The sequence below is a fragment of the Gymnoscopelus braueri genome (genome assembly GCF_963280865.1).
Source record: "Gymnoscopelus braueri genome assembly, contig: SCAFFOLD_454, whole genome shotgun sequence".
In the NCBI taxonomy this organism is placed as follows: Eukaryota; Metazoa; Chordata; class Actinopteri; order Myctophiformes; family Myctophidae; genus Gymnoscopelus; species Gymnoscopelus braueri.
Genome location: NW_027660478.1, coordinates 15,001 through 27,500, shown reverse-complemented (window position 1 = coordinate 27,500; position 12,500 = coordinate 15,001). Strand labels below are relative to the sequence as shown.

Genomic DNA, 12,500 nt, shown 5'->3' with positions numbered 1-12,500 from the left:
CATAGACTTCTGTTACAGAGAACATTCTTATAATATTCAATATTGAATCATTTATTGCCAAAAACAACTTAGTTGATTTGGAATTTGTTTGGATGTGATTAGAACTATTCCACAATCGCTGAATGCTATATAGAGTCTGGAACTATAGCCCCTGAAAGGCAAGACACATTTTAAAATATATTTTTGAATTTCCATATCTGATAAGCAGCAAGCTATATATGCTTTGACTAATTTGATTTACGGTAGGACACATTTATGTGACTGCAAAGACGAAACGTAAGGCGGGACATTTGGTTCCATTTGTACACTCTCTGAGTTATGGGGATCCGTGGTCCTAATTCACCATATTCACATGCCGGCCATTTTGCACTATTAAGTTAATGAAATAATCCCACCCGCAAATATGACGTGAGAGCAAAATGGCCGCTGTGTGAATATAGTCAATTAATACCAAACTGGGGGTCCTTGAAATGTAAAAGATTGAGAATGACTAGTGTAACCCCCATCCCTTCTCTCCCCTACTCTTTCCTTCTCTCTCTCTCTCTGTTTCACTCCTCCCTCTCTCTCTTACTATGCTCTGTCTCTCTCTCTTTCCCAATCTCCTTCCCTCTTTCCTTTCCTCTGTCTCCCTCCTCTCCCCTCCACAGTGTCTATACCTCTCTGCTCATGTCCCCCTCCCTTCACCCCCCCCCCATTTCCTCACACTTCTTGCCTCTCTTTTCCCCCGCTTCTATTGTTTTCCTCTCTGTAGCCGTCTCTTTCCTCGCTGTTCTGTCTCTCTTTCCTTTCTCTCTCTTTTCCTTCCCCCCGCTCTTTTCCTCTTCCCTCCATCTCCATTGCTCTCTCTGGTTATCAGAGGTCTCGTTCAATAGAATATATTTCCCTGGTTGCTAGGCAATGCCATAAAGCGCTGAGAAGGAGCAAAGTGTTATAAATAATGTATTTGCATTATCTAATCAGCTGACCCTCCCTAACACACGCGCACACACACACAAACACACACACACAGGGAGAGAGACATACACAGAGAGACTTATTGGCATTGTAAACGTATGTTTTCTCATGCAATTGAGAGAGAGAGAGAGAGAGAGAGGATGGTGAGACAGAGATGGGGAGAATGAGAGAGGAATTTGTGTGTGAGAGAGAAGGAGGCGGTGAGGGAGAAAACTTATGAGACAGAAATAGAGAGAGAGGGAGGGGAGGGGGTGGGGGGAGAGAGGTGAAGACAGAGAGATAACAGAAACGGGAAGCCATGGAGATGGAGAAAGGGGGCAGAGAGAGAGAGACAGAGAAAGAAGAAAAGAGAGATCAGAGGAAGATGAAAGCATTATGGAGTGAGACAGACAGACAGACAGACAGACAGACAGACAGACAGACAGACAGACAGACAGACAGACAGACAGACAGACAGACAGACAGACAGACAGACAGACAGAGAGACAGAGAAAGAAGAAAAGAGAGATCAGAGGAAGATGAAAGCATTATGGAGTGAGAGAGACAGACAGGACAGACAGACAGACAGACAGACAGACAGACAGACAGACAGACAGACAGACAGACAGACAGACAGACAGACAGACAGACAGACAGACAGACAGACAGACAGACAGACAGACAGACAGACAGACAGACAGACAGACAGACAGACAGACAGATAGACAGAGAGAGCGATGGGGGCATTTGATAATTGGAACGCGATTAATTCAATGAGCACAAGTCATCGTCCTTGAGTGTGTGTATGCATGTGTGAATCTGAGAGAAGGAAACTGAACAGTGTGTGTGTGTGTGTGTGTGTGTGTGTGTGTGTGTGTGTGTGTGTGTGTGTGTGTGTGTGTGTGTGTGTGTGTGTGTGTGTGTGTGTGTGTGTGTGTGTGTGTGCGTGCGTGCGCTGTGCGCATGCGTGCGTGCGTGTGTGCGCACATGTGTATCTCAGAACTACATAACTCAGAGGTGAGGGGAGTGTGGGGAGTGGATTAGATTCATACCAGGTGCAAAGCTACTGTATTCATCGGTTATTTTCAAATAACCGATGTATACAGAGTTAAAGTGGTGAAACAGATTTTGAAGCTATATTAACTAATATTGCTAAGGAACCCCTGGAACCACCTCAAGGACCCCTAGGGGCCCCCGGACCCCCACTTTAAGAACCACTGTACTAAACAGCACAACACATACCGCGTGTTCATTCCTTGTGCAAAAACGGACCCCGAAAGTAAGGGTACATTTTTGGATTATATGTGTTCCATTCATTGAAGCAGTTTCCGCTCTGCAAACAAATAGTGTATGTCTACCCTGACATGGCGACCGGGCTAACAGGCCAACAATAATACACAGTACTGTATATGTTTAGGTGAGGTTCATCCCACATCTAAAAATACAGGCTTCGGATGGGAAGTGGTGTTGTGTGTGTGTGTGTGTGTGTGTGTGTGTGTGTGTGTGTGTGTGTGTGTGTGTGTGTGTGTGTGTGTGTGTGTGTGTGTGTGTGTGTGTGTGTGTGTGTGTGTGTGTGCGTGTGCGTGCGTGTGTGTGTGTACCCATTGAATGTGTTTTCTTACCCCATTGAGCCTGGTCTCTTGGTGTGTATATATCCACACCAGAATGCACGCATGCACACGCACGCACACACAAACAGTCCATATTTCTGTAACGCCTGCTTTCACTACCACACCCTCCATCCTCCATCCAAAAATACTTCAACCAGCAGCTGATCGTAGCTGTGACTCACTCCTTCTCTCTTTTCCTCAAACCCCCCCCCCCCCCCCCACACACACACGCACGCACGCACGCACGCGCACGCGCACGCACACACACACGCACGCACATGCGCACACACACACACGCACACACGCGCGCACACACACACACACACACACACACACACACATGCAACATACAACATACAAAAACCAAGGGGGAAGCCGTACAACTGCAGGTGAACTGGAAATGGTTGATGCAGAGAGAGAGAGAGAGAGAGAGAGAGAGAGAGAGAGGGGAGAGAGTGAAGAGAGAGAAACAGAGACGGAGAGAGGGAGGAGAGGGAAGGGAGAGGATACAGGCTGAATGCGTCTTCCTGCTACAGTACAGTATGTGTTTCCCTTTCTCAAGTTTCCTCCCTTCTCTCATCTCCCGTGGCTACTGAATTCTCCTCAGTGATGATGTCATGCAGACAGTTGGGCTGGGGGCGGAGCTAAAGGATGTTTTTTTTACATTGCTCGGTTTAGCTGTGGACAGATGGCATGCATTTCATTGCCTGTCATTGTGTGTGTAAGAGTAAACTTGACCTTTTAACTTTGGTTAACAAAACGTTCTCGCAGTGCTACCCTCAGAGTTAAAGATGTTTGTAAGGGGACAAAATAATTGGTCTCTTCAACATTGCAATGTTACTGTACAACCAAGAATGAGTAGCTAGAAAGCAAAAGATGTGAGCAACTCTCTTGTTTACAAGACATGGGGTGTTTGGCTGGAGCGTGACAAAACTCTGTTTGTTCTTTGGCAGCTTCCAGCCTTCCACAAGGACACACATTGTGACTCATGGATGGATTAAACCACACAGTAAAACCCTCAGTGCTAACTTAACTCTTAAAGTGTACAAATGTCACCATTTGGTGACATTTGTACATGCTCTGAGTTACAAATAGATAAACGAACACTGAGGATTTTGCTGTGTGTGCTCAAATATCAATAGTCACTAAGCAGAGTGTTGTGCATCTGTCAATACTGCCTAACCCGGGTGGTGTGCACTTGGCGTGTGGTCTAAATACAAAGCAGTAAAAGATTATACTTGCACAAACAAATGTTGAAAAATGTGTTAATGTGGTATTTCTGTTCAGTAGTTTTACTATCCATATTCATTGTCGGTTTATGCTGTGTCTGTCAGACACCAAAGATGGTCTCTAAACCTCTTGTTTTTGGTAGAATCCAATTGTGTTGACTTGAGGAAACTGAATACATTTGTACTTTTAAAATGGTATTTTGACACCACTTTGAGAAGCAGTGGACTAGAGTAGCAAGGAGTTTGACTATTTTCGGATGGGAACATTGCGTGGGAGGTTCAAAGTTCCCTTTGATTTCCAGTATTGACCGCTTAATCTACATTTGGATTATTTCTTGATTATCTAACATGTCTTCAACACCTATTGGTAAGCTGTGTCTCCTTTGCTGCAGTTACTCCACCACAAGTGTCCTAGAGCCTTCCTGCACTAATTTGCCTGTGCTTTTTAGAGGCGGGGAAATCTTGTGTAATATTGACCCTCACAAATTACATGAGCAATGGTAAATCTAACAGAATCAACCACACTTATCATAATATCTTCTCCTGTTATTTATCTTTATAAGTTAAGTTATTTATCTCGCTGAGAGGCACACTTTGCAATGACACACAAGGTGCACTTAAAAAATAAGTAGTTTTACAAACTCTTAAGTCGACTACGTATGTTGAATAGTTAGATCCCTATCCAGTACACAGAAAACAAACAATATCCAGATGACCTAATCCTTAAAGGTTTATAGGTAAGCACACAGGCACACGGGCACACACACACACACACACACACACACACACACACACACGCACACACGCACACACGCACACACGCACACACGCACACACACGCACACACACACACACACACACGCACACGCGCACACACGCACACACACACGCACACATGCACACACACACACACACACACACACACACACACACACACACGCACGCACACGCACACGCACATGCACATGCACACGCGTACACACACCATTGGTCAAAAAAGCTTAAGCAGTAAGATTGAGTTTCGTGTCACAATAATTTTAACCACTTTAATCATATTTTATACTGTACTTTGGCTATTCAAAAACAGCACAAAATGACATGCTGTGAGCTTGTAGATCTGCCATGTTTGAAAATAGAAGAAAAATCGTTATTTTTAATGTGTGTGTTTTTTATTTATGGGTCCTTGGCCCATTGGCCCAACATCTTTTGAGATGGGGGTCACATTTGCTCCCTCTCAGAGTTGGACGTGACACTGGGGTTTTGCTGTGCATGCATGCATACACACTGAGAAGACATGTGTCCTTGAAGAGACCCAGAGCCAGCTGGCTTTGTTTCAACTTCTCACCCTCTGGGATTGGTACTCCCACGGGCCAAATATGGAAGAGACGAGCACTCCATCTACCCCACTGGCACAAACCGCTCGCTCGCACGTGCGCTCGCACACGCGCATGCACGCACACACGCGCGGGGCGCATGCACAGTGGTGTAAAGTAACTAAGTACATTTACTATTGTATTTTAGTATAAGTATTTTATTGAAGTTCAATTTCAAGGTGTTTTTCATTTGTATTTACATGTTTTGATACAATACTACTACTCCACTACAGAGGCAAATATTGCAGTTTTTACTCCACTACATTTATTTGACAGCTTAAGTTACACGTTACTTTGCAGATTTAGATCTTTAATAATGAATCAAATTGTTATCATTAATAAAAAAATCAGAGTACGTTATCCGCCAAGCGTGCGTGCGTGCGTGCGTGCGTGCGTGCGTGCGTGTGCGCACTACAGCAGCGCACACACACACACACACACACACACACTACACACACACACACCTACACACACACACACACACACACACACACACACACACACACACACACACACACACACACACACACACACACACCACACACACACACACACAGCTGTGAGCTAAAGCATTAGCCTTATGTGGTCACAAGGTGGCCATTGCTTATAAGTCACCGAGGCACTATCTACACTTGGGAATCACTATGGAGACCACTGGGAGTGTATACATATACATGTCCCTGTGTGTGTGTGTGTGTGTGTGTGTGTGTGTGTGTGTGTGTGTGTGTGTGTGTGTGTGTGTGTGTGTGTGTGTGTGTGTGTGTGTGTGTGTGTGTGTGTGTGTGTGTGTGTGTGTGTGTGTGTGTGTGTGTGTGTGTGTGTGTGTGTGTGTGTGTGTGGCATTGGGAGTCTTGGATTTAAGGAATATCCCTCTGTAGTGTCTTCACCATGACAACAGAAATAGTTCACAGGTCAGAGCTGCTGTGGTTAATCTCAGTAGATCAGCTGGGAGAGAGAGAGAGAGAGAGAGAGAGAGAGAGAGAGAGAGAGAGAGAGAGAGAGAGAGAGAGAGAGAGAGAGAGAGAGAGAAAGGAGGGGTCTAAAGTGGGAGGTAGAGAGAGTGAGAGAGACAGATAGAAAGAAAGTGGGAGGTAGAGAGATAGAAAGAGATGGGGATCTATAAAGTGGGATGTAGAGATATAGACAGCGAGAGAGAAAGAGAAAGGGGGAGCAGAGAGATAGAAGGTGAGAGAGACAGACGGACAGACAGATAGATATACGATGAACACTGATGACGATGAACACTGGAGCATATGAATTAAAAATTACATTTCTGTTTGGCTTTCAGGCTTTGAAGTTGCACAGGGCAGATATGGCAAATATCCTACACAAAGAAATGACTGGGTTATTTAATAACTTAACTTAAAACTTAATTTAAAACACATTAATAGTGGAAATAGCAGATCTACATTAGATGATTATGTAATAATTGTGACAGGCCTAGACAGAGAGAGGGAGAGAGAGAGAGAGAGAGAGAGAGAGAGAGAGAGAGAGAGAGAGAGAGAGAGAGAGAGAGAGAGAGAGAGAGAGAGAGAGAGAGAGAGAGAGAGAGAGAGAGAAAGAGAGAGAGAGAGAGAAGAGAAAGTGTGCGGGGAGGATGAGAACAGATAACAGAGGTGGTGAGCAGAGGAATGAGGGAGAGAGAGAGAGAAATGTGGGGGAGTGATGAAAAAAGAAAGAGAGGAGGCTGGGATGGTGAGAGTCTTTCCATTACTGTGACGGAGCTTGGACAGTTTCTCTACTGGTGGGTCGAGAGCCAAAAGTGGGTCATGGCCGTTTCAGAAGGGTTGACAAAAGGCGACTCTTGTACGGTGTTGCAGAGGTGTGTGTGTGTGTGTGTGTGTGTGTGTGTGTGTGTGTGTGCAGTGGTGTAAAATAACTGAGTGCATTCACTCAAGTACTGTACAATTTTGAGGTACTTTCACTTTACTGGAGTATTTCCAATTTTCAATACTTTTACTTCTACTACACTACATCTCGTAACATAGCCGATCTACAAGCTCACAATGCGTCTGCTAATTTCAAAAGATATTTATACATTTTATACATCTGAAAACTGGTGAAATGGGACATTCGGCATAATGAGTACTTTCTACTTTTGGTACTTTAAGTACATTTTGATAGCAATACTTTTGTACAAGCTCACAATGCGTCGCGATGCGACGCATTGTGAGCTTGTCGATCTGCTAATTTCAAAAGATATTTATACATTTTATACATCTGAAAACTGGTGAAATGGGACATTCGGCATAATGAGTACTTTCTACTTTTGGTACTTTTCTACATTTTGATAGCAATACTTTTGTACTTTTACTCAAGCATACATTGCTGTATTGATACTTTTACTTAAGTAAAGAAATGTTGTACTTTTCCCACAACTGTGTGTGTGTGTGTGTGTGTGTGTGTGTGTGTGTGTGTGTGTGTGTGTGTGTGTGTGTGTGTGTGTGTGTGTGTGTGTGTGTGTGTGTGTGTGTGTGTGTGTGTGTGTGTGTGTGTGTGTGTGTGTGTGTTATGTCTCCATGCACAGTGCACACACTTGCATGATGTCCAGTCTGGAATTCATCATATACGTCTGTTAATGTCACAGGTAGTGACATTATCATCATTCCGGTGTGCATAGGGCAGGGCTATCCTTATTAAAACTGCCATGTGGACTGTGGGTGGACATGACAAATGTAACATGCCCATAAATGGACATTATGAGCAGCCCATTTAAAACCTTTGGTAACACTTTACAATAACTACCTGTTATAACTAGTTAATAGATCATTCACAAACTGGTACTGTAGATAATGAGTTATGAATGACTTGTTAAATGAGTGTTAACATAAACATAAACGTAAACAATGATTCATATCTATGGCTTATAAATATTTAATAGATAATGAACATGTAAGCTACCCGGTACTTACTAACGACTTGTAGAAGTAGTTGTTAATAGCATTCCATTTATAGCAACAAATGGAATTAAATGGCATTAATGGCTGCGCTCTTAAGATGTTCCCTAAATTTTGCTAACCAGCATAATAAGCAACGCTTAGGGAACGCTATGCAAAACCACATTTAATCAGATTAAAAGAATAGTTCACCCAAGAAATGACTTTATTTCTATCGTTTACCTACCTTGTGGTGTCTTTGCCTTTTTTTGATCAGATTTTAGACCACGCTCGCAGTGCTGTAGCTATTTAGACTTAATAATAACATTTGTATTAACAAATAATTTAATAAAGTAAGATAACAATAAAAATATAAACAAAATGCTATTAAAATAGCCTATTTAATTCAAGCTCACTGGGCCACTCAGAGGTTGTTTCTGGGCCGGATGTGGCCCGCAGGCTGCCAACTGAATAGGCCCAGCATAGAGCATGGACGTGTGTGTGTGTGTGTGTGTGTGTGTGTGTGTGTGTGTGTGTGTGTGTGTGTGTGTGTGTGTGTGTGTGTGTGTGTGTGTGTGTGTGTGTGTTTTCATTCTGTCTCTCACCATGTGCACAATGATGCGTACATAATATTTATATGAGCCTGTATGTGCATCTGTGTGTGTATGCAGTGTTTGTTAATAAATATACTGTACGTGTCTGCAGATACATCCTTAGGTGTGGGTGTCTGTCTGTGTGTGTGTGTGTGTGTGTGTGTGTGTGTGTGTGTGTGTGTGTGTGTGTGTGTGTGTGTGTGTGTGTGTGTGTTTAGTTAATTAATTCGTTTTAGTGCTAGTTTTATTTTATTTTATTATTATTATAATATGGATTAGTCAAGGGCAAGAGGTCAGAAAAAATAGACTTTTTCATATTTATTGCCATTACTATTAATGTTTTTCCAATTCTAGTTTTCGGTATTTCGTTAGTTTGATTTAACTATAATAACTCTGGTGTGTGTGTGTGTGTGTGTGTGTGTGTGTGTGTGTGTGTGTGTGTGTGTGTGTGTGCGTGCGTGCGTGCGTGCGTGCGTGCGTGCGTGCGTGCGTGCGTGCGTGCGTGCGTCCTCCATGTCTCTCACCATGTGTACAAGGATGCGTTGTCCGGTGGGGTGGACAGCCAGGGCCTCGTCATACAGGCCCTTGGCCTCGTCCAGCAGACCCCTCAGCTCCGCCAGGCGGCCCCGCTGGAGCATCACAGAGTGGGAGTTGGGGGAGAGCGACCCCGCCTCGACCACACAGAAATGGGCTTCCTTCAGCCGGCCGTCGGCCATGAACATCTCCCCTGGAGAGAGAGAGGGAGAGAGAGAGGGAGAGAGAGAGGGAGAGAGGGCGGGAGAGAGAGAGGATACATTTTATGTACAGACAAGGCCGGCAGCTGCTTGGGGCCCCAAGCACTGAAGGGGCCCCCGAGGTCTGACTCAAAATGTGGGAACCCTGCTAGAAGCGCCGACGGGCAAGCTGCAACGTCATGTCAACAGGACACCTCCCTTAACCACTTAAGACCTGAGGCCGATTCTACAAATGCCTTCTAAGGGCACGGTCCCACGCTGTTAGACTCAGGTTGTGCGCGGCCACAGTTTTTTTGCAGCCAGCGCATTCTAAATAAACGGAGTGACCCACCCGTCACTCACTTTCAGGACCCTCTCATCCAACAGCTACAACCAGTTGCTCTATCGCAAGCACCATGCCGCTTCCTGAGTCTTGGGACGGTCCGCCTTCGACTCACCCGATTGGACAGAGGGGGAAAAGCAGCATGGGGCGCATAAACGCAAGATGTGTGCGACACGCGGAAAGAAGCACAAGAGCGTGAATCCACGCATTTGCATTGACAAAGCATTGGCAGATTCCGACCCATAGGTAAAATAAAAGTGCGGTGGGACCGCGCCCTAAGCCAGTAGTTCTTTCATTTTTTTTAAAAAATGTTCCAAAATATTTGATATTTTTTAATCGCTAAAACCTAAAATGACACAGATGCTCTCCCAGTTTTAATGGGTTAAACCCCAGCATCCGTATTCTGGGCAAAACTTTCGTTTGCGACACGTTGAACTAGTCTATCGGCTGTATTCGGAGAAGATATTAAAACAGAAAAGTCACTGGTATAGAGCCCTGAGGGACTGTGCTCAACGATGCTACATGTCATTGGTGTCCGTCTCCCAGCCAGACTGTGTCTCGTGTGGCTTAGTTTGTATAAAAAGCTAAGTATAACCTTTAAAAATGCAGAGGAGAGGGAGAGACAAAGGGGAGGACAGTGGAAAGACAAACAAGAGAGAATAGGAAGGAGAGGGTGTTAGGAAGGATAGAGTAGAGAGGGGGGGGGGGTTATTGTGAGAGATGAAGACACTGTGAGTGAAGAGGGCAGTGGTGGAAAAAGTACTCAGATATTTTACTTAAGTAAAAGTATCAATACTGCAATGTAGAAATACTCCGTTACAAGTAAAAGTTCAGAATTAAAAATTGACTTGAGTAAAAGTACAAAAGTATTGGTATCAAAATGTACTTAAAGTACCAAAAGTAAAAGTACTAAAATGTTTGAAAATAGCAGATCTACAAGCTCACAACGCATCGCGATGCGACGCATTGTGAGCTTGTAGATCGGCTATTTTCAAATATCCTATGTATAAGATAGGGCTAAAGTGGTTAATGTAGGTTTTATAATATAATAATCGACAATTGCAAAGTAACTAGTAACTAAAGTTTTCTAATACTTGTAGTGGAGTAAAAGTACAATATTTGCCTCTCAGATGTAGTGGTGTAGAGGTAAAAGTACAGAACATTTGAAATACTCTAGTAAAGTAAAAAATACCTCAAAATTGTACTTAAGTACAGTACTTGAGAAGATGTACTTAGTTACTTTACACCACTGGAAAAGGGAAGAGGAACAGGGAGGGAAGGGAACGAGAGGAGGTACAATAAGGGTAACGGGCAGAGGGAGAGAGAGTGAGAAAAGGAGGGATGCAGGAAATGAAAGATGGAGAGGAGGATAAGGCAGGCGAAAGGGAAAGGCAAAGAGGGGTGGGCGAGGGAGAGAGAGAGAGGTAGAGAATGACATCATTCTCCTATGTCCATCATTTCCACTTTTATAAATAAATAGCGAAAGCGACCTAACTGTGAGCTCAGTAGCTAAATGTGAACTGTGCCGCAGTCAAATGTTAACAGAAATCACAGACAATATCCCTCATTTATCAGTCTAACATAGAAACCAGCACATGCCTGACCTCAGATTGTGGCATAACTCCAGAAGGACATGCCTTGGGAGACGTCACTCTCCATGAAAAGATTCCTACGGTCCCGGATAAATCCTCTCAGTGTCTTACAGTAGTGCACATAGAGGTTTTAGAGACAGATCTGGATGAGTGTCAAAGCACTGGTTTAAATGTAATAGGTGACTGATTGACAACATTGTAAATATGTTATATTGTTTTTAACGGCTTGTAATTATTTCTCCTGTTAAAGTGGCACTATGTAACTTTTTCTAAATAAATAACATGTCATTTTGTATGTTAGAGCATGTTAATACAATATAACTTAAATAATTGGGGTGGTTGTGTTTTGATCCTGTTTCTGGTTTGACATGAATTTTGACCTGAAGGTCAAAATGTATCCCCTGAGCAAGCAGGCAGGCTCTATTATCAGTGGCAAAGATTTCAGCACTTGCGCAGGACACAAGGGCTTTTGATTGATTGATTGAAAATGTTATGCTCTGGTTTTGACGTCATAGAGAGCTCTGACGTACAAACGACCAGGGTAGATACTTGTAAACTAAAGTTAACTTTTAAAATTCATGTGTTGAATAGTCTAGATTTCCACAGAAGCCACAACCATCACATTTTGCAAATGACTTCATCCGTCATTGTTGTCACAAATGTTCAGATGCTCGGACAAGTTGGGAAAACCTAGCTTTTCACAGTGGTCAGTGTGCGCTCTGAGTGCTCCCCGAGCACAGTGCTCTGAAATTTCAAACAATGACGCTCCAACTGCTCCAAATTTCCAAACGACCAGAGAGCACCCTGGTTGTGCTCCGACACTTTCAGAGGGTATTTCGAACACACCTTATATATATATGGTTCCTCACCAGACTGTCTTTTGCATTACGCTAAGCCTTCCAGCAATAACTACCCGATTCCTCAAACCTGCCTGATCCCTGCTGGTTAAGTTGGCCTGCACTGATTGAGCTCCTGGATCTGATCGTTGCCTGTTCGCTGGATTAAACCCTGTGAACTTTGAACTCTTGCCTGATCGTCATGATTGTGGGTTCTTACCTGTTCTGAGTTAGTGACTGCTATGACAGAGACAGACAGACAGACAGACAGACAGACAGACAGACAGACAGACAGACAGACAGACAGACAGACAGACAGACAGACAGACAGACAGACAGACAGACAGACAGACAGACAGGGAAGAGAAACATATGGAGGGGTTGAGCGAGAGAGAGAGAGAG

General features: G+C 43.8%; 1 protein-coding gene across 1 annotated transcript in view; it reads right to left on the bottom strand.

The window, feature by feature from the left end:
* LOC308081526 (tetratricopeptide repeat protein 7A-like) overlaps positions 1-12,500 on the bottom strand; it is a gene marked incomplete at its 3' end in the record, with an annotated part of 27,698 nt that overhangs the window by 8,245 nt on the left and 6,953 nt on the right. The window contains exon 4 of the mRNA XM_080457897.1: positions 9,139-9,341. Coding sequence (XP_080314023.1) covers positions 9,139-9,341 — 203 coding nt within the window. The remainder of the gene's footprint in view (positions 1-9,138; positions 9,342-12,500) is intronic.